General features: G+C 47.9%; 1 protein-coding gene across 1 annotated transcript in view; it reads right to left on the bottom strand.

Annotated features, from left to right (window-relative positions):
• KLHL25 (kelch like family member 25) overlaps positions 1–27,843 on the bottom strand; it is a 295,338-nt gene that overhangs the window by 148,545 nt on the left and 118,950 nt on the right. Inside the window, exon 2 of the mRNA XM_069222734.1 lies at positions 24,387–26,197. Within this exon, the coding sequence (XP_069078835.1) occupies positions 24,410–26,182 (1,773 nt within the window). The 5' untranslated portion in view covers positions 26,183–26,197 and the 3' untranslated portion in view covers positions 24,387–24,409. The remainder of the gene's footprint in view (positions 1–24,386; positions 26,198–27,843) is intronic.

The raw sequence follows: 27,843 nt of genomic DNA, 5'->3' as shown, positions 1-27,843 counted from the left end.
GAAGTGCAGTTTCCCTTTCGAAGTAGATCGAGGTTGGAGTTTGGTGTCTCTGAACTCACAATTTACAAATACATATTTTGGTAAAGTTGTTTTTTAAATTGTCAGTTTGAAAATGCCACTTTTAGAAAGTGGGCATTTTCTTGCTTAAACCATTCTGTGACTCTGTCTGTTAGTGGATTCCGTGTCTGGGTCAGACTGATAATTGGACTGTTTGTGAATCCCCTCTAGACAGTGAAACAAAGGGAGCTGGGGTGTAGCCCGCATATCCAGATGGGCCATCTGAGCTAGAGTGGAGCGAGGAGTGGTCACTTACACCTGAAAGGTCTGCGCCTGCCCTCTCAGAAATGCAGTCTCCAACCCCTTGGTGTGTGTCGGGGGCCTGGCCTTGGCAAGGCAGGATCCTATGTACAACAGAGACTGTCTTTGAAGTTTGCCTACTTCAAAGGCAGAAAGGGGTATAACCCGTGGATCCAAAACCCCAGATTTTTAGATTACTTCTGGAATTAAGAGGAACCTCTGCCAAGGAGAAGAGCTGAAGAGCTGGAAGAGGAGTACTGCCCCTTTGCCTGCGTCTGTGCTTTGATGGGTTGGTCTGCAGTTGCTGCTTCTGCCTGAAGAGGACCAAGACTGGACTTTGTGGTATATTCCTGCTTGTGAAGAATCTCCAAGGGCTTGGATTGAGCTTGCCTCCTGTTTTGCAGTCTCAGGGCCTCCAAAACGTCCTCTGCCAGCACCTTGATGCTCTGCTGAAACTCCTGCCCTGCCAAGTGGTGTCCCATCCAGTCCCTGGACCCTTGAGGGGTGAAGCTGGCAGAACAAGGACTGAAATCCATGCACAGGATACAGTGCAGGGAAAGTTTTCACACACCATCTGCAACGTGGCTGAAAAACGACGTGCCACCCGCTTTGTGGCTAAAATCGACGCTCCACCTGTACTGCGGCTTAAGATCGACGCATTGCGGCTGGTGAAACGAAGCAACACCCACTTGCGGCTGATGATAAAGATGCAAGCCCCACTCAGCGCTGTTTTCGAACACCGCGTGGCCGTATTTCTCATGCATCATCACTGGGCGTCAAAAACCAACGCAAGCCTGCGCAGATCCTTTGTGCCCGTCCAGAAATCAACGCATTGCTCTCTTGCGGGAGAGAAAACCCAAAATTGCCGACCAGACTGGAGAAGAAACAACGCACAGCCTCACTTGAGAGTAAGAAAACAACACATTGCTGACTTTTCTTACGCATGCAGCTTTATTTTTGACACAAGCCAGGTACTTTGTGTAAAATCAACATTTCAATTGTTTTGTAGGGAGTAAGACTCTTATTCTTTTGAAATTCATATCTTGACTTACGTATGTTGGATTTTTGGTCTTGTTTGATTTAGATAAATATTGCCTATTTTTCTAAACTGATGTAGTGTCCATTTTCACTGTATTACTTTGTGTGTTGGTACAAATACTTTACACATTGCCTTTGAGATAAGCCTGACTGCTTGTCCCAAGCTACCAAGTGGATGAGCAGGGGTCATCTTAAGTGTGATTCTCCATTGCCCTGACTAGAGAGAGGGTCCCTACTTGGACAGAGTGCAAACTGGCTGCCAACCAGAGACCGCATTTCTAACTTCGGGGACGTTTTATTTTTCGAATCAGCGGCTATTCTGCGAAAGTGTTGTTATTACTTTTCTTGCATGACATTTTATCATGTACCCCTGCTTAAGGCTGTACATGATAGTCTAACTAGGATTACCGCCAGAAGAGTGTGCAGCCAACCTCGACACTTACGACACATTACCACATTAGGTCTGTTTCTCAGCACACAACAGGTTTTGTTATAAAAATATCAAGCAGATCAAAGAAGATTAGAGAGGTAGTTCCAGCCAGAGGAGCCATCCTATGATTTGTGCCACTTCAATGCCACTTTCCTGACATCAGCCCTGTCTCTACAGCCAACTGAGGAGGCAGCAGACAGACCCTTTTTTTCAGGTATTCCTTCCATGGACCATTATGGACAGAAAAGGGATATCACTGCTATGCTCTCATGTAGATGATAAAAATATAGGTAGGGATTTTTAGGCAAGTGTTTATTCCATTATGTTGGGATTGTTTGGTTCACACTTATGGTCACAATTCTAACTGTGATATGTTTCATCTTCCTATATGTTGCAGTCTTTTGAAAAAATGCATTGAAAACTGTCCTGCATCTCTTTGTCTGCCTGTGCTAGTGAGACTTGCACTAATTACATTAAAAACAGGCTTTGCCAACCACGACTTTCCTGTGGGGGTCGGAGTGTCATGCGTCAGGCTGCTACAAATCACCTGTTCTTTTTAGGTTTGGGAGAGGTGCTAATAGCTAACGGAAAGGGTTAAGCCGACAGCTACCAGACGGTGTGGGATTGACTCAGTCACCTACACACAGCGGTGCTGCCTTGTAAAACCAGCAGTCTTGCCTCCATGGTAAGAGTCATATGACAAGACAAGACATGCCCGACCGATAGATGCAAAAACAATGAAAGGGAACTCTTATGCAACATTATATCCGACCATGACCTGGTTGATATGTGGCACATTATCTATCTCAGTGACAAGGAATACACATTCCTCTCACCTACACATTGTAGGTCTTTGCGCATAGATGGGGTATTTGCTAAAGATGACTTCTCAAGGACATATTACAAGGGTGTTAAAAATGGAGTCTCTAGTTGGCAGTGGTTTGCACCCTATTCACGGAGGGACCCTCACTCTAGTCAGGGTAAAGGAGTCACACAACTAAGATAACCCCTGCTCACCCCACTGGTAGCCTGGCACGAGAAGTCAGGCGTGTCTCAGAGGCAATGTGTAAAGTATTTGTACACACACAGTAACACAGTAAAAGCACCACAAAGTTATTCCACACCAGTTCAGAAAAATAGCCAATATTTATCTGAGTAAAACAAGACCAAACCGACAAAAATCCAACATACACAAGTAAAGATATTACTCTTCAAAAGTTTAAATCATTCTTAGTTCAATAGAATGAATGGCTGTATCTTTTTAGTGCCTGGGATGCAACAAAAACAAAGACAATGCGGGCCGCAGGGGAGGTGAGGCGTTGAAAAGCAAAACGATGTGTTGAATCCTTACTGCGCAGTGGAGGTGATGTATAGATTGTTTCATTGTATGAGAGGTGATGCGTCTGTTACTTACTGGCAGGGGAGGTGATACATCGATTCTTTTCTCGCATGAAAGGCAATGTGTTGACTTCTGAACATACAGCCTTGGTTCCTTACTGCAGTGCGGGGTCGATGGCAAATTGACTCCCCGGGGACAATGGGTGGAAAATCCAGACGTGCTGTGCTGATGGAGCTGTGGTGAAACAGGCGCTGTGTCAATTCTGAAGCTGCAAGACAGGCGCTGCGTCGATTTTCCAGCTACAGGACAGGCTCTGTGTCGACTTTTCAGCTGTGGCTGGTCGGTGCATGGATTTTCTCCTTCAGGTCACCAACTCACACTTCCAAGGGCCCAGGGACTGTAGTTGGCACCACCTGACAAGTCAGGACTCTCAGTACTGCCAGATGAAGCCTTTGATGTCCCTGAGACTTCTTAACAGGAGGCAAGCTGTGTTCAAGCCCTTAGAGAAATTTGGAAAGCAGGATGTAGAAAGCAAAGTCCAGTCCTTTCACTCTCAGAACAGAAGCATCAACCAGCAGGCCAGCACAACAAAGCAACAGGCGGAGTGGAAGTCCCTCCTATAGCATCCAGCTCTTCTTCCTAGCAGAATGTCAGAATGGCTTGTGTAAAGACAGGCACAGCCCTATTCAGGTGCACGTATCAGCTCCTCCCAACAGTCTAGCTCAGGAAGACCCATCAGGAAATGTAAGGCACACCTCAGCTCCCTTTGTGTGACTGCCTAGAGGGAATTCACAAACAGCCCAACTGTCATCCTGACCCAGACATGTATTTCACAGAAAGGCAGAGGCACAGAATGGTTAAGCAAGAAAAATGCCCACTTTCTAAAAGTGTAATTTTCAAACTTACAATTGAAAAACCAATTTCACCACAAGTTGAATTTTTAAATTGTGAGTTCGGAGACCCCAAACCCCCTATCTCTATCAGCTCCAAATGGGAAAATAACACTTAAAATGTTTCCAAGGCAATCCCCATGTTACCCTATGAAAGACATAGGTGGTCATTACAACCATGGCAGTCGGTGTTAAAGCGGCGGTAAGACCGCCAACAGGCCGGCGGTAAACATTTTGCAATTACGACAGTGGCGGAAACCGCCAACAAAGACAGCCACTTTAACACTCCGAACGCCACGGCGGTACAAACAAACAGCGCGGTGGTCACCGCCAACAGACAGGCGGAGGACAAAGTACCGCCCACAGTATCACAACCTACCAATCCGCCACCTTTTCCGGGGCGGATTCACCGTGGATAAAAACACAGCGGAAACAGGATTCTGAAGGAAAAACGCTCACCTCTACACAGCCCACGAGGAACTAGGACACCATGGAGCCGGAACTCCAAATTCTCCCTGCGATAGTCTTCCTGCTCCTCTACCAGGAGCATGAACGCCGGCGGCGAAGACCACGGTGAGTACTGCACCTACGACACAGAGGAGGGAAAAAACAGGGGGACACACACGCAACACCCCCACCCCCACCCTCACCCACGACAACACACACACTAATAATACATCATGATACATTATAGTTACACCCCCCCAACCCACCCCCCCGGAAGAATGCAAAGACAAAAGAAAATGAGTGTAACCATTGTAATACATTCAAAGCAAGTAGGCAAAAATATATATATACACCATTAACAAAATATACACCAAGCATAGTAGTCCAGGTAGTGCTCCAATTAAGTCCGTGGAACACTGGGCCCACACGGTATGGGCGAGGCCCACACAAGATCCCTGACCATGACGGAGAGAACACTGCAGGGGCATCATAGAGCAAGAAAACAGGCCCCTCAGGGGGAGGGAAAGGGGGGGCACCTCAGCCGGTTGACTGCACAATGCCAAATCCACGAGAGGGCCACATGCCCACTGTTAGATCCTGGGGAGTACAAAGCCACAGTCTCTCAAGTCTATACAGTGGGTGGTTTGCCCACTGTTCAATCCTGGGGAGTGCAAAGCCACAGTCTCTCAAGTCTATACAGTGGGTGGGTTGCCCACTGTTCAATCCTAGGGAGTGCAAAGCCACATTCTCTCAAGTCTATACAGTGGGTGGTTTGCCCACTGTTGCATCCTGGGGAGTGCAAAGCCACAGTCTCTCAAGTGGATAACAGTCTCCACTAGTTTTGGAGGGGGCATTTTGCCCAGAGTGCTTCATTCTGCCAAGGACAGAGGTAGTGGATGGATCTCTCCACTGGTTCTGGAGGGGGCATTGTGCCCAGAGTGCTTCATCCTGCTAAGGACAGAGGTAGTGGATGGATCTCTCCACTGGTTCTGGAGGGGGCATGGTGCCCAGAGTGCTTCATTCTGCCCGTGACGGACTCAGTAGCGTCAGTGCCCTTGGCGCTCATGGGCCAGCGTTGCTTGAGACGGCGGTGCCCTGTTCAGCGGTGCTTGAGACGGCGGTGCCCTGTTCAGCGGTGCATGAGACGGCGGTGCCCTGTTCAGCGGGGCATGAGACGGCGGTGCCCTGTTCAGCGGGGCATGAGACGGCGGTGCCCTGTTCAGCGGGGCATGAGACGGCGGTGCCCTGTTCAGCGGTGCTCGGAGCAGCGGGCTCCTTTGCAGTGACTCAGCTGCTGGCGGTCCTTCATGGCCCAACGGGGCTTGTGCTGGCGGTCCTCTCTGTGTCAGTGGGGATGACGGCTGTGGCCTCCTGGTCAGCGGGGATGATGGCGGTCGCCTCCACCGTGCTGCTCTTCCCAGACTTTCCTGGTTCCTTGTGGCCCTTCCCCACCTTGGAAGGTGTCGCAGCTGACTCCACACTCCCACCGGGACCCCTGGGAGCGGCTTTGGTGGCTGGAGTCTTCCCCCTCTAACGCCGGCCACTGGCAAACTTCTGATGCTTCACAGGTGGGGGACTGTCTGTGCTGTGGCTCCGTGCCACACTGGCTGCCCTGGTGGCGGGTGCACTCCAGATTCCAGTGACTACAGGCACCACTGGTCCCGGAGATATTGTGGCTGAGGTGCTAGTTCGGGACCTAGGAGACGGACGGGGTGGGAGAGGTGTGGGAAAGAGGTCAAGGTTGAACAGGAAAAGTTTTTGGGAGACACTGGGACGGGTAGCTGGAGGGGGTTTGGGAGTGGAGGAAGAGGTTGTGGTTGTAGGAGGTGTTTGATTGCTGACTTTGGGTGAAGGTGCATGCGCTGGAGGCTGTCCTGAGGTGGATGGCTGTTGGGTGGGTGTGTGCCTGCGTTTGTGCATCTTGGGAGGGGGCATTACAGACACACTGGGAGAGGACACAGGGGACGTGTGAATGGTAGTGGGGGTGGTGACTGCACGTGAGCGGGTGTGGTGGTGGGTGTGCTGGTGGTGGTAGTAGTGGCTGTAGCGGTAGTGCATGCAGGTGTGACTGTAGACGAGACTGGGAGGGAGGAGGGAGACGAGAAGGAGGGGGACACAGTGGAGGCAGTGGATGTTGGTGTGTCTGCATGTGTGATGCTTGCATGAGTGCCTTTGGGATGTGTGGTGCTTATGTTTGCCTGTGTGCATGCTGGTCTAGAGGTGTGCTTGGGAGAGGCTGGGGTACAGGGGATTGGGTCTGGGTGGAGGAAGTTGGTGGGGGGAGGCTAGACACAGGAACAATGGCTGCCATCAGTGCTGAGGCCAGAGTCTGAAAAGCTCGCTGAAGGGCCGCCTGACCAGAATAAATGCCCTCCAGGAATGCATTTGTTTGTTGCAACTGCCTTTCTACACCCTGGATGGCATTCAAAATGGTAGACTACCCAACAGTGAGGGACCTGAGGAGGTCAATGGCCTCCTCACTGAGGGCAGCAGGGGTGACAGGGGCAGGGCCTGAGGTGCCTGGGGCGAAGGTGATGCCCACCCTCCCGGGTGAGCGGGCATGGGGTAAAGGCTGAGGGGCTGCTGGGAGGGCAGTGCTGTAAGGGGGGGGTGGCGGCTGTTGCCACCACCACAAGGGAGCTCCCATCAGAGGACGAGTCCGTGTCGCTGGTCTCAGCTCCTGTCCCCGCCGTGGAGCTCCCCTCGCCCTCCGTCCCACTGGTGAAGTCCGATTCCGTAGTGTGGCCCTCCATGGCCATGTGGGATGCAGCCCCCTCGTGCTCCGGTGCCACTGCTCCTCCGCCTGATGATGCTAATGCACACAAGAACAGGGAGACCACAAAAAGGGGTGGGACGACAGAAGAAAGACATGTTGAGTGCATGCATTACAGCTACCGTTGGTGGACCCGACAGACACACAAGCCCCCTGCACTACGCCGCGCTCTTGGGCTCCACTGTTCAATTCCTGGGAAATGGCCTACTAGGCTATGGACCACATCTGCACACATGGATGACACAGGGGCATGACTAGGTGTACTTGCCACTCTACAGAGGTGCGGTACGGTGCCACATGGCCTGCCTTACGGAGGGACCTTGCCTACTGAACTCGCCCTGGCCTAGGGAAACCCACAGCCCACCTCCCCCACCCAGACACCTCCACTGCGTGCAAAGTCAGCTGAATGAGAGTGTACTCACCCCCTTGTGGTTGCTGTGATGCCCTCAAGCGCCCATCCAACTGCTGGTACGCCACCGCCAGGATCCTGAATATCAGGGGGGTCATGGTGCGACGGGCACCCCTCCCACGTTGGGAGGCCATCCCCAGCTGAGCCTCCGCTGTCTTCTTGCTCCAGCGGCAAACGTCCTCCCATCTTTTCCGGCAGTGGGTGCTCCATCTGTGGTAGGCCCCCAGGGTCCGGACGTCCTTGGCGATGGCACGCCAAATATATTTTTTCTGGTGGGCGCTGACCTACATGATTTGTACAGGGGGAAGAGAAACTTATTACCAACTGCACGGTCACAGTCATTGGCCCCCATCCCTAACCTTGCCATGTGGCACATGCACTCACTGTTGGTTCATGCACGCCGCACTCTCCCCCCTTCCTTCTTCCATCCACACCTCTCCACACAGGGATAGCCCATACAGCATGCTCCCAGTGTACTTACCTGTTTGTCTGGAGGACCGTAGAGTAGCGTGTACTGGGGAGGACCCCATCCAAGACTTTCTCGAACTCCTCCGATGTGAAGGCAGGGGCCCTTTCCCCAGACACTCGAGCCACTGTCTCTTCCAGACCGAGGTCACAGCAGCACTTGCAGTGTAGGTCCTCTCCTGTCGAAGATCAGGTATCGAGTGATTGAACAGATAGAAAATGGCGGTCACGTCCGCGGCGGTGCGTACCGTCACGTCCGCGGCGGTGCGTACGGTCACCGCCGGCGTACATCGTCATTGGCTCCTGGAACCCATAGGGTCCAATGTTAACCAAAGCAGCATTGCGCCGCGACGGTGTACAACGTCAGCGCAGTTACCTCACATCCCATTGTCCCACTTTAGAGGTCAGGCAGCTGCCATTTCAGGGGTCCACATGGCTTCATTTTCAACTGCATCACACATACCTAGGCCTAGACTCAACACACATACAGGCTACTTTTTAGATTATGATTGCTGTTCTGTGTAAGCTGTGTTTACGTACCTCTGAGTTGTTTGACTCTGTGCTCGCTGTTGTCCTTCATAGGCACCGTCGGCTGGGACATGTGACGAGATGGCGGCATCCTCCGGTGTACCGACCGTTGGTGGACCTGTCGACAATGGAAGAAAGACATGTGATCATCACATACAGGCTTGACCGTGCCACAATCCAGGAACTGTGTACCCAGTTGGAGGCAGACCTGATGTCAGCTATCCGCCATCCCACAGGAATCCCCCCTCAAGTGCAGGTGCTGTCAGTGCTCCATTTCCTAGCAAGTGGGTCATTTCAAACAACAGTGGCCATAGCATCAGGGATGTCCCAGCCTATGTTTTTCAACGTGTTGTCCAGAGTGTTGTCTGCCCTGCTGAAACACATGCAGAGCTACATTGTTTTCCCTCAGGTGGAGGATTTGCCTACAGTGAAAGGTGATTTCTATGCCCTGGGACATATCCCCAATATCATCTTTCCATTGATGGGACACATGTGGCTTTGGTCCCCCCCTCCACAGGAGTGAACAGGTGTACAGAAACCGGAAGAGTTATCATTCGATGAATGTACAGATGGTATGTTTGGCAGACCAGTACATCTCCCATGTGAATGCCAAGTTCCCTGGCTCAGTGCATGACGCCTACATCCTGCGGAATAGCAGCATCCCTTATGTGATGGGTCAACTCCAGAGGCACTGTGTGTGGCTATTAGGTGAGCACCTGGAAGCAAGACAGTGGGAATGGTTGTCTGGGTCTGGGGTTACCCCTACAGGTTAGTGTGTATCTAACTGTTGTCCCTCGCCATTTGCAGGTGACTCTGGTTACCCCAACCTGTCATGGCTACTGACCCCAGTGAGGAATCCCAGGACAAGGGCAGAGGAACGCTACAATGAGGCCCGTGGGTGAACTAGGAGGGTGATCGAGCTGACCTTCGGCCTCCTGAAGGCCAGGTTCAGGTGCCTCCATATGACAGGTGGATCCCTATTCTACACACCAAAGAAGGTGTGCCAGATCATTGTGGCCTGCTGTATGCTTCACAACTTGGCTTTGCAACAACAGGTGCCTTTCCTGCAGGAGGATGGTCCAGATGGCGGTGTTGCTGCAGCTGTGGAGCCTGTGGACAATGAAGACGAGGAAGCAGAAGAAGAAGACATGGACAACAGGGACTCAGTGATCCAGCAATATTTCCAGTGAAACACAGGTGAGAATACAAACCTACCTACTACATGTATTTAAACACTACTGCCTCTCTACTGTCTGTCGTTTTCACCCAGTGTATGGTCACTGAGTTGTCACTTTCCCTTACGATTTCACAGATGTGGGTCCCACAGTGTGACATCTGCTTTGATTCCTCATGGACTAGAGCTGTGTGACATAGGTATGTTGACATTACAAATGAAAGAGCTTTTTGCCACAGTGACTGCTAATACAGTATTCCAAAATCACAGACTGACTCCAGAATGTTTTGTGCTTTAAGGGTGTTTATTTAAGTGCTCAATATTGGAGGGGGTAGCAAAATGGTGAGGGTTGATGGTGGAGGAATGTCCATGGCAGAGTCCAGTCTATTAGTCACACAGGTGCATTGCCCTAATGGGCATAGGAAGTGGAGCTGGGGAAGTTTAAGGATGGACAGGGTGACAAAGTGGGACAGTAGGATGACAAATCAGGGTGGTCTCATTTTTTGGCTGGGGTCTTGGCATCGTTCTCTGTCTTTGTCCTGGATCTCAGGGACCATTTGTGAGGTGGTTCTCCCTCTGCATGGGGTGGGGTTCTGGTGTGGTGGTCCTGTGGCGGTGCCTCCTGTCCACTAGCGCCGACGGAGGTGGTGGGCAGTTCATCGTCCATGCTAGTGTCAGGGGCCGCTTGTAGTGCCAGTGTCCCTCCTGGTGTTGAGTACTTCCTTCAGCACCCCTACGATGGTGCCCAGGGTGGAATGGATGGCTCTGAGTTCCTCCCTGAAGCCCGAATACTGTTCCTCCTGCAGGCGCTGGGTCTCCTGAAACTTGGCCAGCACCGTTGCCATTGTCTCTTGGGAGTGGTGGTAGGCTCCCATGATGTTGGAGAGGGCCTCGTGGAGAGTGGGTTCCCTGGGCCTGTCCGCCCCGTCGCACAGCAGTCCTCCCAGTTCCCCTGTGTTCCTGGGCCTCCGTCCCCTGGACCGTATGCCCACTACCACTCCCCCCAGGTCCCTGTTGTTGTTGGGGTGGTGGGTTAGCCTGGGTTCCCTGTAGTGGTGGACACACTGCTGATTGATGTGTCCTGGGGACGGAGGTATGGGCCCGCTGGGTGGGTGCTGTGCTGGTGTTTCCAGAGGGGGGAAGGTCTGTGGACTAGGTATGAACCCACTGACTGCTCGAACTATCTTCATATATATCATCAACAAAAGCGAGTGATAGGAGGTCTGTCTAGAGTTCTCATTGACAAAATCTTATTCACTCTTGTGACGTCTGCCTTGAAAACCTACTGGCAATCAAACCTAAGTTACAACTGGACTGATCGGGGACCCTTCTAATTTCGCATGACAAACAACCAAGAGATGTCTGACTAAAATTCTTCTTTAAACAACTTCAAAACTGGAATTAGACCCTTCTCAAACAATTTAAAGCCTGGTTCCTTCCCCACTCAGAATGCTGGGGATGTTGACAGTACAAATTTAATATGCTGTATATACTAATCAGCTGTGATGCACAATCGGAAACAAAGATGGTAGGCTACATAATTCACTACTACAAAAAAAATGCTCTTATGTCCATGGAGAAAAGCCTTGGTCACAACTCTAAATAAATGGAACAAGTTGCTTATCTTTGGTAACACTCTTTCTGGTGGCTACTCTCTCGTACAGCAAATTCCTCATCTTTAGTAAATAAGCCTCTGGGACCTTCAAGCGACTAGATACCCTATATTGTGACTAGCCATGCCTTATAAATACTGCATGATTAGTTGATTGATTTAGTATATCCCCATACACCACACTGTGGAGAACTTCAACAGATGTGCAGACAGGTGGCGCTGTGAGGCTGGGATGGTATTAAGCCACGTTAGCTTCATACCGTCCCAGAAGTGACAGACCAGATCCGCATATAAATGCCACCCTTATGCCCTATTTGGTGAGGAGCGTGCCTATCTCAAACTTGGGACCTTTTCATATGTTAAAGAGGCCATTATACATAAAGGGAAGGTGGGAAAGACAGCAAAACATCTGCAGTTAGATAGACTGTCTACCAGAGTCAGCATTATTAAAGGTAAGTAATTTATTCTTCTGATGATACTTATAACTGGTGTCTACTTTTCCACCTCCATGACATTCTTTGCACCTGTGAATCCGAGGAAGATCGGATTATCTATCACTTTTGTCTGTGGAGGAAATATTGAGTCCTCCACCAGCCTGACATGAACATTTGAGGACACACCAAAGTGGCTTGGTAGCTGTTGCAGCGGGGAAGGAACTGAAGGGTTGTTGACCTTGCTGCGCCGTGTGGTTGGTCGCTGCTGGTTCCAAATACACTACCCCAATAGAACTTGACAGTCTGCAGCAGCATCTACTGTGAAGGCTGATATTGCCCCATGGAACAGCCTCTGAGTTTCCTGAATTGGTGAGGAAACTGTTTTGCTGACATTAGTATCCCTAACAGCTTTTAAGGGCTTGTCTGTCTGTAAATATCGATAGAGTACAGTCAATTTTTCCCCAAATAGTCTGGACCCATTAAAGGGCATATCCATTAGGGACCCTTCACATTGCCTGAAAATCCAGTGAAGCTCACCCATATGTGCTTTTGAAGCACAATACTGGTGCCAAAAGCCATGCCTGCACAGATGACGCAGTTTGCTGCATCCTGTCCATCAATAAGTGTCAGAACCAAAGACGTTCTAAGGTCCTCCAGGACTGCAAACAAGCTCTCGCAGGCATATGTTTTAGAGAGCATGTGTGTACCTACCTAGTAGACAAGCTGCATTTAAATATCTGAGATAAGCCAGAGGATGAGAACATTGTCTTTCCAAATGGTCAATCATTTGGATTCTCTATCTGGAGGAGTTGTCAGGAAGAAATTGGGATTGACTTTACTAGTAGATTCCAGCACCACAAAACTGTAGGGTACTTAGTTCATAAGTCCAAATCACTAGGCACAAGCTTTTGTCGCCAGACTATTGGCTGAGTGGTAGACGGGCAGAAACAAGACTTGGACCATTCAGCCATCAGGGCAACAGTGAGGATATCTTTACCTGGCAGCAAGGGCTCAGAGGCTATTGTCCCAGTCTGGATAATTTCAATTAGAATGTCTGTTTTCATCTCAGTGGCAAGTAACTGTGGATCTAGCCCTCCGGGACACTGCAAACTAAGTGGGTTCTTCCACTGGTTGCTTTTCTGGTGAGTAAAGCTTCATCTTAGAAGCAGTGTCTAACTCACTGACATTTTGCTATTTCAAGCACAGTACATCATTAGTATAGTGAGGGGGGTTTAAACCATCAGCCATATCCTCCTCATCAGTGCCCTCAGGACCCTTTGTGTATCTAGTACAGGGTCAGAGAATGTAGCCACTACTAATAGCTGAGTCGCAGTAGAGGTACAGTGTTAGAGTCTGGCAGATAATAACCGGTTGCACTTTCATGATCTCATAGCACGGCTTCAATGGAACTTGGCCGATGTTGGATCAGGGTCTGATACGGCCGTCGGCACTTGGTCTTCCATGAGCACCCCTGCGGTCGGCATCATTGTCAGTGCAACTGGAACAAGTGTGGATCTTGTGTGGCACTCTGTATCAAAGTTGGTACAGGCTTGGTAACAGGTCCCAAGGGGACATACTGCTTCAGGAGAGGATCTTCCAGTAGTAATCCAACTGGAGGTTCCTGCCACTCTAAGTTTCCATAGGACCTAAAGGCATGCTAGAGGGAGTTGGGATCACACTAACGATAAGCAGCCTGGCCTCCACGAGGGCTGCTACCTGCTGTGGGGTCGACGAGGGTTTGAGGAACTCTGGCATGTTGAGACTAGCTGAGTAAGTGGTTCTTAAACCGGGCATTACGAAGGAGGACAATGTTTTTCCCAATGCCCTTGAGCTTTCTCTTTCGAGCTAGAGTGCCTTTTTATTTTTAGCTATGGGCTTCAAATTTCCCAAAGACTTTCTGCGGGAATTGGGATTGTGACTGGCCTGTGATTTGGAACAGGAGCGAGACCTAGGCTACGACTGCAACCTCTTCTCGTTGGTCGGCAACGTAAAGATCCTCTCCTGTCCCTGGATCACCTTTGATTGCATGAGTTTGTGAAAAATAATCACAAACAAAAGTATCATCTTAACCCCTTAGCTGCTGGGACATCCCCCCCCCCCCCCCCCCCCACTGCTGAGCCCATTTTTGGCTGTTTGGGGTAGTTCGCGCTTAGGCCTTCATAACTTTTTGTCCACATAAGCTATCCACGCCAAATTTGCGTCCTTTTTTCCAACATCCTAGGGATTCTAATGGTACCCAGAGTTTGTGGTTTCCCCTGGAGGAGACCAAGAAATTAGCCAAAATACAGTGAAAATTTCGTTTTTTCCCAAAAAATTTGAAAAAAGGGCTGCCGAAGAAGGCTTGTGTATTTTCCCCTGAAAATGGGATCAACAAAGGGTTTCTGGTGCTAAAATCACCATCTTCCCACCTTTCAGGAACAGGCAGACTTGAATCAGAGAACCACTTTTTTCAACACAAATTTGGCATTTTACTAGGACATACCCGATTTTTACTATTTTTGGTGCTTTCAGCCTCCTTCCAGTTAGTGATAGGAATGGGTGTGAAACCAATGCTGGATCCCGGAAAGCTAAACATTTCTGAAAACTAGACAAAATTCTGAATTCAGCAAGGGGTTATTTGTGTAGATCCTACAAGGTTTTCCTACAGAAAATAACAGCTGAAATAAACAAATATTGAAATTGAGCTGAAAACAACAACCATTGTTCTTTATGTTTTACTCTGTAACTTTTTCCTGCGATGTCAGATTTTCGAAAGCAATATACCGTTATGCCTGCTGGCCTCTTTTGGTTGCAGAGATATAAAGGGCTTGTAGGTTCATCAAGAACCCTAGGTACCCAGAGCCAATAAATGAGCTGCACCCTGCAGTTGGTTTTCATTCTATACTGGGTATACAGCAATTCATTTGCTGAAATATGAAGAGTGAAAAATAGGTATCAAGAAAACCTTTGCATTTCCAAAATGGGCTCAAGATAAGGTTCTGAGAAGCAGTGGTTTTTTGCACATCTCTGAATTCCAGGGTGCCCATACTAGCATGTGAATTGCAGGGCATTTCTCAAATAGACGTCTTTTTTACACACTCTCTTATATTTGGAAGGAAAAAATGTAGAGAAAGATAAGGGGCAATAACACTTGTTTTGCTATTCTATGTTCCCCCAAGTCTCCCGATAAAAATGATACCTCACTTGTGTGGGTAGGCCTAGCGCCCGCAACAGGAAATGCCCCAAAACACAACGTGGACACATCCCATTTTTTGACAGAAAACAGAGGTGTTTTTTGCAAAGTGCCTACCTGTAGATTTTGGCCTCTAGCTCAGCCGGCACCTAGGGAAACCTACCAACCCTGTGCATTTTTGAAAACTAGAGACCTAGGGGAATCCAAGATGAGGTGACTTGTGGGGCTCTGACCAGGTTCTGTTACCCAGAATCCTTTGCAAACCTCAAAATGTGGCTAAAAAAAAAACAAGTTTTCCTCACATTTTGGTGACAGAAAGTTCTGGAATCTGAGAGGAGGCACAAATTTCCTTCCACGCAGCGTTCCCCCAAGACTCCCGATATAAATGGTACCTCACTTGTGTGGGTAGGCCTGGTGCCCGCGACAGGAATAGATCCAAAACACAACGTGGACACATCACATTTTTTCATAGAAAACAGTGCCTACTTGTGGATTTTGGCCTCTAGCTCAGCCGGCACCTGGGGAAACCTAGCAAACCAGCGCATTTTTGAAAACTAAAGACCCAGGGGAATCCAAGATGGGGTGACTTGTGGGGCTCTGACCAGGTTCTGTTACCCAGAATCCTTTGCAAACATCAAAATGTGGCCAAAAAAAACACTTTTTCCTCTCAGTTCGGTGACAGAAAGTTCTGGAATCTGAGAGGAGCCACAAATTTCCTTCCACCCAGCATTCCCCCAAGTCTCCCGATATAAATGGTACCTCACTTGTGTGGGTAGGCCTGGTGCCCGCGACAGGAATAGATCACACAACGGTCAATGTTGGTCCTTACATGAGGCAGCTGTTTACCCTGGGGTGATCCATTCCTGACGCAGGCACTAGGTGTAGGCACTCAAGTGGGGTAGTGTTTTTATCAGGACAGGTGAGGAATCACTGGGTGGTAGGAATTTTGTGGATCCCAGCATATTCCTGTAGTTTGTGTGACATAAATGCGGGAAAAATCGAGTTTTTATTCAACATTTCAGCTTTGCAGGGTATTCTGGGTAAGAAAACCTTGGGGAATCCACACAAGTCACACCTCTGTGGACTCCCCCGAATGTCTAGTTTCCAGAAATGTTTGGGTTTAGTGTGTTTCTCTATATGGCCGCCGAACCCAGGACCAAAAACACAGGTGCCTGCCTTACAAAACCAGTTTGTTTTGAGATAGATAATTTTGATGTCTCCACAATACGATTTGGACGGTGGAATTTGGGGCTGAACTAAATTGGGGAGCTCCCAAGAGAGCACTCTCTCTGCTTGCCGCCGCATTCACCTGCTCTCTGGGTTGGACTAACCCACTATTACCCAGTTGCACAGACTGCTTGCGAAGGGACAGCAGGACTGTCCTCATCACCTCCCTCATAATGTACTGGAAGAGGAGTTATCGAATGGGACTCCTCCGACTGAAAAATCACTCTCAGAGTCTGCGCCATTGTCCTATCCCTCAGATGCTGTCTCAGTATCTGATGTTTCAGTCTCTGATCCTATGTCAGAGCTGTCCTCTATAACCCGAGTGACGGCAGCAGTCATCCATCTCTGCTATTGGCTAAACTGTTGCTCTAAAACACTAGCCTACGTAGACAGTCACACAATCGATGGTGTGTGTGAGATACGTGCAACAGTAGAGGCCACCTTACCTGCGCTTCTTCCCTCAATCAGCACGTTCTTTCAAGACACTCAAAAAACACCTTGTCACATACCATTCATCAGTCTTTAGCACCTCCTGCGCCCAGTCCAACAATCATTATTGGTGCTCCCACTCCCTCCTCCTCGGATTCCCTCATTACCACCCAGCAAAAGTGCCCTTCATCGCTCCATAGCCGCCCTCCACCCCCCACATACATTTCATTTGTATTATAGCGCAGGTAATGGCTGACTTTACTAATGTACTCAGCTATTTACATAAAATACAGATTTGCTCTTTGCAGTAGGCATATAAACCTTCTGCGCTTCTTTATGGCACTAAAACTGCCACTAGACAAGTCTGATCCTTTTGTAGCAGAAACATAATCACAATACTTACTTGACTTTTTTATGGCTGCCTAAAAGCTAGAGTTGAAAAGCGTCAGTTGAAGTATGTGCATTGCTTTGAAGACTCAAGCTGCAACTGCAATACAACTGGTGGCAAATATATATATATCACTTTTATATGTGGGTCTGGTTTTCCTGGGGGCCGATCGCAGCCCCCAGGGAAACCACACACATATTGACAAAAGTGATATATATATATATATATATATATATATATATATGTATATATATATACACACACACACACATATCTATATATATCTATAGATATATCCATGTACATAGATATATCTATCTATATCTATCTATCTATCTATATATATATAGATCTATTTGTTTGTTTTTTTAGTTGTTGTATGGTTTCCTTAGGGGCCAAAATGGTCCCCAGGGAAACCCTACAACAACTAAAAAAAACATTGCCCCCACAGGGGGTTGCCCTGCCCACGGGCGACCCCCTGTCCATTTATTTTATTTATTTATTTTTTTGAAGAAATTTTTTTTTTTAGCCCTGGGGGGCACCTACCTTTTTAAAAATATATATACCCCCAAGTGAAACCCCTGGTGTCTAGTGGTGTTTCCTGGCCCTGGCTGTGCTGCGATCGGGGGCCAGGAAACACTTTCAGAAGGCCTCGTAAGAAAGGGGAGACTCTCCCCTTTCTTACGAAGCCTTCCTGAAACTGGTTCCTGGCCAGCTGCGATCGGGGGCCAGGAAACTCTTTCGGGAAGGCCTCGTAAGAAAGGGGAGACTGTCCCCTTTCTTACGAGGCCTTCCCGAACGTGGGGAAGGTCGTTTGCGGCCGCTTCCTGCTCCGATGGGGAAATCCACATAGTAACGTCGGGGCGGGCTGAGGTCACAAAGGGGAGGGGGGAGACACGGAAGAGCTTCCGTGTCTCCCAGGGATAAAAAAATAATAATAATCCTCGGGTGCAACGCACCCGAGGATTTATTAACCCCCTCCCTGGTGTGTCGGCCACTGGTCGTGACCCGCACCAGGGAGGTAGTGTGGGCGTCGGCCAGTGGCTGACGCCCGCACTTAAGAGGTTAAATCTCCACATATTACTCAGTAAGTGCTTTAGGAATAAAAACAGACTTACCAAGATAGGTTCAACCTAAAACATGAATCTGCAGACCCATTTTGTCAAATGTGGCAAACAAAAGCAATTTTTGATACTTATACAGAGCCGGGTGCTTATACTAAAAGGAGTTTAAAACAAGTATACAGAGAAAATAATTAGCCAGTAACTACATTTTGTAAAATATGGGAAAAACTGTATACCCCAGAAACCATTTAGTTTGTAACCTCAGCCTCATACCTCAAACTTTAAAAGACTGTGACCTATTATGTTTGCATGAGAACCAATCCAAATGCACTTGCCTCACAATGGATCTTGACAAACTCATGTGATTGTCAAGAAAAGTCGAGAATGAAAAATTTCCTAGCTATCCTAACAGAAAGCTTCAATTCTATTAAGGACTCAGTGCGAGAGTTAGGCTTTCTTTCTTCCCTTCATTTCATTCCAGCAGCCATTAAAAGATTGCAACCACAATAAACAACATTTACCATGAGCGACAGAGAAAGATAACAGCAGCCAGTCTACCAATCCAAGCACTTCCATCCTGTTAACTTCCTGCGGGGACGCTCTATCTTCCTCTTTCTTCCTGGGGCACAGCTCTTCAACTTCAGATTCCCTCCTGTTTATTCAAATCCGGAATTAAGAAACAGAAACATTCCAGTAATACCTCCTGGAAATACCTTCATAGAAAATATCTACCCTGAACAAAATATTATTCAGCGAATTCCATTCAACTTAACTGTTCCCATATGCAACCAGTCTTTTAAATAATGTACTTACTTCCGAATGCAGATCCATTGGGTGGGGAAAGAACAGTTGAGTCCAGGGTAGGATAATCCTCGCCTCCGAGTCCTTAATAGAATTGAAACTTTCCGTTACAATAGCTAGAAAGATTTTTATTCTTTGTTAGGACCGGAGACGAGGATTAGGCTAGTTTAAAGCATTTCCACTACTAAGGTAGCCAGATTTGCAACAAGTTTGATGTAGAACCTTTTAAAGCTAGCGTCCAAAGATCAATCTGCTACATTCAGAATATCCTCCAAACGCGCACCCAGAGGAAAAGCTTTCAAAGCCATAGCCCTGCGTACCAAATGACCTCTGAAGCAAGAAGTGTTGATCCCTGCTTTCTGCATGACCCAGCGAACCCACTGTGCAATAGTCAGGGAAGAAACCGCTGTTTGAGGTTTCGTAAGAGTAAGGAACAGCTGTCTTTCACCATGTGGGCAAATATCCTCCATCATTGTCTCATAGGCCTCAAGAGTCTTCACCACACACAGTCTAGGCACACCATTAAATGAAGGCTAGGATACTAACCTTGAACTGATTTTCGTTCTCCCGGAAATATGGAAAGCAACCTCATCAGGGGTATATTCTCTACCTGTCAAGTCTAGGGCTTTCACATCCGAAACCCTACAACACAATATCAAACACAGCAGAGTAGCCAATCTGGTGAAAATCTGTTTCCTAGACAGATATTTGTTGGACGGCCAGGACTTTAACAACCTCAGCATTTTATTTACATCCCATAAGGTAGAATAACGAGGCTCAGGTGACAAAAACAAACAAATGCCCCTGAGAAGTTCGCACACCAAGGGATGCTCGCCTATTGGGCGTCTGTCCACAGGAGAGTGACCTGCTGAAATTGCTGACTTGAAGGTATTGATCGTTCTGTAAGCTAGACCTTTCGAAGCCAAGGAAGCTAAAAGATCATGGACAATATCCGCCGTCAGATCCACCTGCTTTTGATGACACCAACCCTCCCATCTTGACCAGGCAGAGCAGTATCTTTTATTGGTATTCTCTGCCTGAGTAAAGCGGCTGCATCCGCTGAAACCCCTGTGACCTTCCAAAATTCCCTGTAATCTGCCATGCCATCAGCCGGAGTGAACCTGAGAGAATCAGGGCATGACAATTCCTTTGGGGATCTAGAGCAGATCTTGAGATAGGGGAGAGTGATTGGAAAATCCCAAGAAAGTTCCATCAGCACTGGAAACCACACTTGAAACATCCAAATGGGTGTGACTACTACCAGGTTTGACTGTTGTCTCTGAGCTTGGGATGATAATCTTGTTATCATTGCAAACGGATGTAATGCAAACCCCCCCTTCTCCAAGCTCCAATCTTGGAGAAACGCATCGACCGCCGCTACCTCTGGATCTGTACCCCAGCTCCAATATCTCTCCAGCTGGTAGTCGAGTGAGAACGGAACCCAAAGATTGTGGATCGCCTGAAAAACCGCTAGTTGAAGCTTCCAAAGAATGTTGTCCTGCCAATGATGGGAGTGCCAATCTGCGACCTAGTTGGAACCCCCTGGAAGATGCTCTGCCATCAATGAAATCTGGTTACTCACACAGTATTCCCAAAGATCCAGAGCCAAGTCTGATAGAGTTTTTGATTTCTTCAAGCCCAGAAGGCTGACTTAGCGAACAGCGGCTACATTGTCCATCTTCAGCAAAACACAGCATTGGGCCTTGTCCTGGTTCAGCACCTTACTGCGAAGGAACCTGCCATCAGCTCAAAGCAATTTATATGCAGACCTTGCTCTGTGGAAGGCCATTTTCATCCTGAGGATAATTCCCCATAGCAAGCTCCCCAGCCTGAACCGCTGGCGTTTGACTACCACCATATCGGGTTGGGAGCTGAATATGGCCCGACCATTCCTCACCTCCATGTGTTCGATCCACCACTGGATCTCCACCTTCGCTTCCTCTGACAGAGGGACAAGTTGGGAGTACGACAGACCCTTGTGAAGATGAAATGTCTTTAAACGTTGCAGGGCCCGATAGTTCAGGGGCCCTTGGTAGATCGCCTGAATCGAAGAATAAAGCATTTCCACTATTCTGGTTAGCTGGCGCAAAGAGATCATGGGTTTGGACAAAGTGCGGCTGAGTTTGTGTTTGATCTGGGAAGGTTTGGTCACTGAAAGACTCAAGGTGGCTTTGGCTGAATCCAACATAAACCCCAGGAATTTAATATTTTTAGACGGGATAAGCACTGACTTTGTTTTGTTGATCACAAATCCTAAAGATTATAACAAGTTGATTAAAAAAATGGTGAATAGGGCATTCATTCAGAAACAGTATGGTGTCCAAATAGACGATTTATCTGATCCCCAATGCCCGTAGATGTTCCACCACAGGCCTCATCACCTTGGTGAAACACCACGGAGGGGAAGGCAGACCGAAAGGAAGGGAGACAAATTTGAAGATCTGAAACCGCCATTGAAACTGGAGGAAATGTCTGTGAGATGGAAATATCGCGACTGCAAGATAAGCATCTTTATGTTCTAATCGGACCATCAATCCTGAGCCTGCAACAGGTCCCTGAGAAGATGGATCCCCTACATCTTGAAATGGCAGTATACCAGACATCTGTTGAATTCCTGCAGATTGATCAGGGGCCAGTAAACTCCATCCCTCTTTTCTACCAGGAATATGTTGCTGAGGAAACCTTTGGGGTGAAGCTGTACTGGCACAATTGCTCCCTTATGGAAGAGGCTAGAGATTTTCTCATCTACCATCGACAAGTGACTGGGATTGAAAAGAAGGGACGGGTTGGATGGAAGGGGGACTTCTATAACTCTATATGGAACCCTCTGGCTGTCTGTAAGACCCAAGCATCTGAGGTTAGAGCCTCCCACCTTCCAGAGCAGAGACCCAGCCTGCCCTCTATCAAGATCCCCTTCGAGCCCTGAACACTCACCTTGTGGGAAAATGTAGGCACCATTGCCTCTTCCTCTGGCCCATTGCCTGGGGGATAGGCTCTTGTCTGGTAGAATGTTCCAAACTTGGACAGGTCTTGCCACTGATCCTTGCAGGATTCAGTGCCTTTGTAGGAGGCTTGGTGGTAAGCGGGGCCGGTGGGGCTACGAAAGGGCGTGAAAATGCATTTCACTGAGGTTTGAGTCTTGTCAAGGGAGCTGAAAGTGTTGACAAGTTTGCTCAACTCATTACAAAAGGATCACCAAAAAGATTGCCCTTGGCAATAGGGCCTGCCTCTGAAGTGAAGCATTCCCCCAGTTTCTGGTCCATTTCTATTGGGAGGGATCTACACTGTTCCATGGAAATTGCACAATTCGCATTTTCCAAGAAGATGATTGCTCTCTTAACCCAACTAGAAAGAGCATCTGGGGAGATTAGTGCACCCGGGGCTTTGGCGTTCTCCGCCATGTCAAGAATTTTTGCTAACGGGCCAATGATGTCCAACAGCTTAGCTTGGTATGCCCGCCAGGACCGGTCAATGCCTTTCTTCGGATCCGTGATAAACTTTGCCAAAATGGTAGCCAATTTTGTGTTTAACTCTGGTGTGAGGGATACTTTCCCCTCCAGGACTGGTCCGGAGCATTCTGTTTTTAGGCAGGTCCAAACCTTTTTATCTAGAGGTTTACCCACTCTAGCGGCTATGTAGGACGGCAACTTAGGGAAAATGGTCCATTTTGCTGAGCAAGGATATACCAACTCATCCGCGTTTAACATATCCGAACCAGACTCTTGAGGTTCGTCACCAGGGTCAGTAGACCCCGCCGAAGGATTGGCCCCAGAAGGCTGCCATCCCCATCTGACGTATGTGGTAAAGTGTGGGGTGAGTCATCAAGATCCCCAGGGTTCGTGGAGTCAGAACCGTATGAGGGGCCCCCCCACATGATCTAGATGGAGGGTAGCAGTTTTAGAGGCCTGGCAATCAATAAACAATGTCTTCAGGAGCGCACATGTATCCACAATTCTACATTTTCATCTCCGCAGTTGCATTTGGGGTCTGTGGCACAAGGGGATGGTTGCACTGGAGGTAAGGGGGCCAGCTGCGCTTGCGTTTCTTCCCTCGAGTTCAGGGTTTTTTGGCACTGGGCCTGGAGCTGTCTGATTTTCCTCTTTAGGGGAGCAACAACTTAAGAGACCGCCTTATAGATGGACACACCTATGATTTGGCAAAATCGGTTGTCAACGGGTAGGTAATTAACCTCCTCTTGCTCACAGTAATCCCCCAACTCCTCCCTTCTGAGTCACCCAGGAAGACAAGGGGAATATATAAATAGGGGAATCCCCTGGGATATTATGTCCCTTTCCAGGCTAATTAATATGACCTCTGGGGCCTGGGACTAAGTCTCCCTTATGCTCTGAGAGATTGATGATCTGTCTGGGCAAATCCCAATTTATCAGAAAACCTACCCGTGAAACAGGTGATATGCTCCAGACAGTGGCTCTCTGAACTGCCTGAATTTTATAAATAATAATACAGCCACTGAGGAGATTGAGGTCGGACGAGCTTCACCAATCCTCAGGACGGGTAAATGAGGCGCGAGCCCGCAGGGGTATAGACGTGCTGCACACGTAACTGAACAGGCTCGGTTCCCCTGGCAGTCGGAAGATCGCGCAGAGACCTGGCAGTAACAGACACGGCTGCGAAGGGGCAAGAAAGTTCCAGCGGCCATGATATCCAGAAAACAATACACACACAGACAACAGATTCCTGAGAACAGTAAGGGCACAAAGCCCCACGTCCAAAGAACACAATATTTCACCAAAACAAACGTACAAACAGAGAGGACAAAATCACTTATCTCTAGCTGCTGGAGGAGCGAAGAAAGAGGAAGATAGAGCGTCCTCACAGGAAGTCAACAGGATAGTATCGCCTGGATTGGTGGTGGCTGCGCTCATGGGAAATGTTGTTTATTGTAGTTGCAATATTTTAATGGCTGCTGGAGTGAAATAAAGGGAAGAAAGAAAGGCTAAACCTTGCCTCCGGTCCCAACATAGAATTTCTTATTGAATATGCCAATATTGTCCCTTATGAATTAAAACATGGTACTATACACTGCCTTACCTGTCCTCTGTTTTGTCTCAAACTAGCACTTACACGCTATAGATTCAATTTATACGAATACTATTCAAAGAAGCTGGAAGGCAGAATATAAAGCATTGCATTATATGCAGCATAGTCATCTTCATGCTGGAAGCTAACAGTAACAGAGGTAATAGCTTTTGGTGATTGCTTCAAAAAATTACTTTTCTCTGTCACATGTTCAATCATATGTTTGTCCTAAAAGTATCATTCTATGAATACAGTACATCACTCCTGAATATGAACCATGGCACTGCCTAAAGTTTATCCAGGTATATGTTTACGGATGGTCTTCCTTGAGTTAAGGTTAATTTACACCCAAACAGATATTAGCAAGCACCTGTGATATAAAGAGCTGTTTAACTAACCACAGAAAGCGTACCTTTTCAAGCTACTTACCATTTGTCACAAAGAAAACCTCCTCAAGATGGCAGATGCTTCCATGTGCTCACAAAGGCAGTTGGTATAACTGAATAAGGCACTGTGGTGATGCTATCCCATGAGTCAGTTATTGGATCGTAACAGTCTAAGGTTTTGCATCGCTGTGTTCCAAAGTAACCTCCCACTACATAAAGTTTATTACCAGATGCCAAAGCATGACATGACATCCGCTTTGCTGTCATATCCCCAATCCGAGTCCACTGATTCATTTCACAGTCAAAGCGATAGGCAGATGCTGCTGTGAATTCTGAGTCACCTCCCATAATGAAAATTTGACTGCCCAAGACGGCTGCAGCAGTGTAGCGCCAGGGTTGAGGGCACTCTGCTTTGATCGTCCAACGATTCTCAACTGGGTCATAGAACTGTACTTTAGAAACCCTGTCTCTGTGAATACTAGTGCCACCAAAAACATATAGCTTCAGTCTGGCACTCACCACTGCTGCATTACTCACACCATCCCTTAGAGGGGCCATCATTGTCCACTTATTGGTTAGGGGGTCATACTTTTCCACTTGCTTTAATGAAACAGAGGGAGATGCAGGAAAGATTCCAGCTACAGCAGTGTGCCCCCCGACAACATAAAGACAGTTTTCTAGTTCTGCTGAGCCATGGCCAAAACGAGCAATTAGCATTGGGGCGGCTTTAGTCCATTCCTCGTGAACAGTGTCATAGACCCAAACATCCTTTGAGACTCCATTTTCAGAGCCCCTTCCACCAGTGATATATACTCTGCAGCCAATGGCACAGGCACTAAACTCTTTTCGTGGACTTGGCAGATCAGCTTTAGGAATGATCTCTTTTGCCTTGTGGTCAACTTGGTAGATCTTATCGCACATAAACGTCTGTCCTCCCAAGATTAGTAAGGTGTGGCCTGCTTTTCTAGGCTTTGCACAAGGACTGGTGACTACACCATCATTTTGAAGGATCTTTTTTTTACAGTGAATGGCTTCATCCATGATTAATCTACTCCTCTCATCTTCAGTTATCAAATCTTCACAAGAAATTGCCTCTTTGAGACAGGCTGAGGGGAGTAATGCCAAGCGAATGTTCTTCAGAAGTTCAGGAACATAAACCTTCCGCCTATCCAAGTCATACTTTACCCACTGGAGGATGGCATCAAAAACAATCTGTTCATCTTCAATCTCTAGTTCATCACTGGCGATCAAGTCTAAAAGGACATCTTTAGACAAATTGTTAAAGTCATCACTCTCATGAATAATAGTTTCAAAGTTAACCAAACACATTCTCCAGGACAGTTCATAAAGTCTTCGACATTGGTGGGCATCCGACAGTAACATCATGCCTAAACAGTTGGTTGGATAAAGGTTCTTTTCCAGAAACCCAGCTGCTGCATCTCGTATATCATGAAACTGAAGCATATCTGCAGCCTCCAGCAAAGATTCAGCATTTTCCTCATTTATAATAATTTTGGAGGAGTAAGCAAAGTCCAGAAGCAGTTCCAATACTTCAGGATGGAGGCCATCATGAAAATTTACAGTGTCATCCAAACTCTCTCGCAGACCGTTGCTGAACATGGCTTCAAAGTACTGGCTGCAAGCTGCTAACACGGCACGATGACATGGGAAGGAATGGTTTCCTGCCCAAAGGGTGACATCTGTGAACAAACACTGCTTCCGAAGTTTGTTCAGATGAGCCAAAACACAATCTGGGTGGCTGGGTTTATGGTACAATGAGATGTTCATGGACCCAGTACTGGTGCGGGATTTGCGGTTCTCGTGAACACTGACTGACATGGTAAGGCCAGTCACCTAATGACAAAAGAGAACAATATGTTATGAACTGTGAGTAGTTCTGAAATCAGTTAACCATCCTAAATGTAAACAGAAACTAGGAAAATATGACCTATTCACATGTCTGTCTCCGTTCTCAGGGAATGCATGTTTTTTTTAATTATGATTACGATCACTTATTAAAGACTATTTGTCTCCATTACCGTTTTTTGTACTAATACTCAATGTTTTTTTTTTTTATAAAGAAATGTTTATTGTTTTTGTAGGAAACAATGAAATAATAATACATGTACAAATAACATGATAACAACTGGTGCTCGAGTACAGTCAACCCCTGGTCCCGGTCACAACTCTGTATGCGATATTTGTGCGCCAGGATGATAGTTAATGACATGATCTCAGTATCTTAATGAAGGATATGGGAGGTAGAGAAAAAGGGAAGAAAGGGAATTCTCCCACTATCTCCTTTGGTGACGGGGCCACTCCTCCAATTGTGCTGCTCTTTTCAGGCTAGGTGTATGTCATGGCCTCCCACTTCCCCCACACTTTGTCATACTTGTTTCGGCACCCCCTAGCCTCATACATCAGCCTCTCACGCTGTGCACACCAGTCCACTCCTAGTCTCCATTTACTCAGTGCCGGTGCTGCTCCGGCTTTCCAATCTACCATAATGTCTCTCTTTGCCACCGGACATGCCACTCCCAGGAAACTCCGGTTAGTGGGGCCACTTCTATGTCTTCTTGCAGGACCCTGGAGACCTCTCTCATGACTGCCTTCCAATAAATCACTATAACTGGGCATGCCCATACCATATGTAAGAAGTCGGCATCCGGGTTGGAACACCGGTGACAGTCAGCTGTGGGTCGGAGGCCTGCTTTGTGTAGTTTTGTGTAGTTTTGCGGGTGTGAGGTATGCTGTGTGCAAATAGAGGGCTTGAATAAACGGAATTGTGTACCCATCGTTAGGGTCCGAGGGGCCATCAACTCCTCCCTCCAGTCCTCTTCCTCCATTGGTCCCACCCAGTCTTCCCATCTGTGGCAAAGTCCCTCAAGGGAACATGAGGTATTAGTTATCAGTGAACGGTAGATCTGGGAGACACCTCCCTTACCCAGATTCCCCATTAGTACCTTCGCCTCCATGGGGCTATACTCAGGAATGTGCTCTCCCGCTCGTGCGTGCACTAGCAAAGCGTGGCGAAGCTGGAGGTATTTGTGGAAGTGTGTCCTATCTAGTGAGAAGAGCCCCTGAAGCTCCTCGAAGGACCGCACATGTGATCCCCCCTAGACGTCTCCCAGTGTGGAGATTCCTATGTTGTCCCACCTCTGGAATCCTTCCAGCCCTGCGACTTCTGCGAGCAGTTTTCCATGTCATAGCGGGGTCTGGCGGGTGAGACGACCCTACCAGCCTGACACCTTCTGGGCTGCACGCCACCCTAGCAAGATCACCTTAGTCACGTCTGGGACCACACGGGGAATCGGGCAACCATACAGAGCATCAAAGACCCCGGGGTAGCCCAATGTGTGAAGCTCCAGTCGGTATGCAGGGTCTGTCCAACCACCTCCCACCCAATCGTTGATTACGAGCACGTGCATTGCAAGGTGATAGCAGTAGATATTAGACATTCCCAACCCTCTGTCATAGACGTCTCTTTGGCAAGTAGCGAG

This window comes from Pleurodeles waltl, chromosome 3_1, assembly GCF_031143425.1.
Source record: "Pleurodeles waltl isolate 20211129_DDA chromosome 3_1, aPleWal1.hap1.20221129, whole genome shotgun sequence".
NCBI classification, from domain to species: domain Eukaryota; kingdom Metazoa; phylum Chordata; class Amphibia; order Caudata; family Salamandridae; genus Pleurodeles; species Pleurodeles waltl.
Note: the sequence above shows the minus strand (reverse complement) of the source record. Positions and strands in the feature narration are given on the sequence as shown.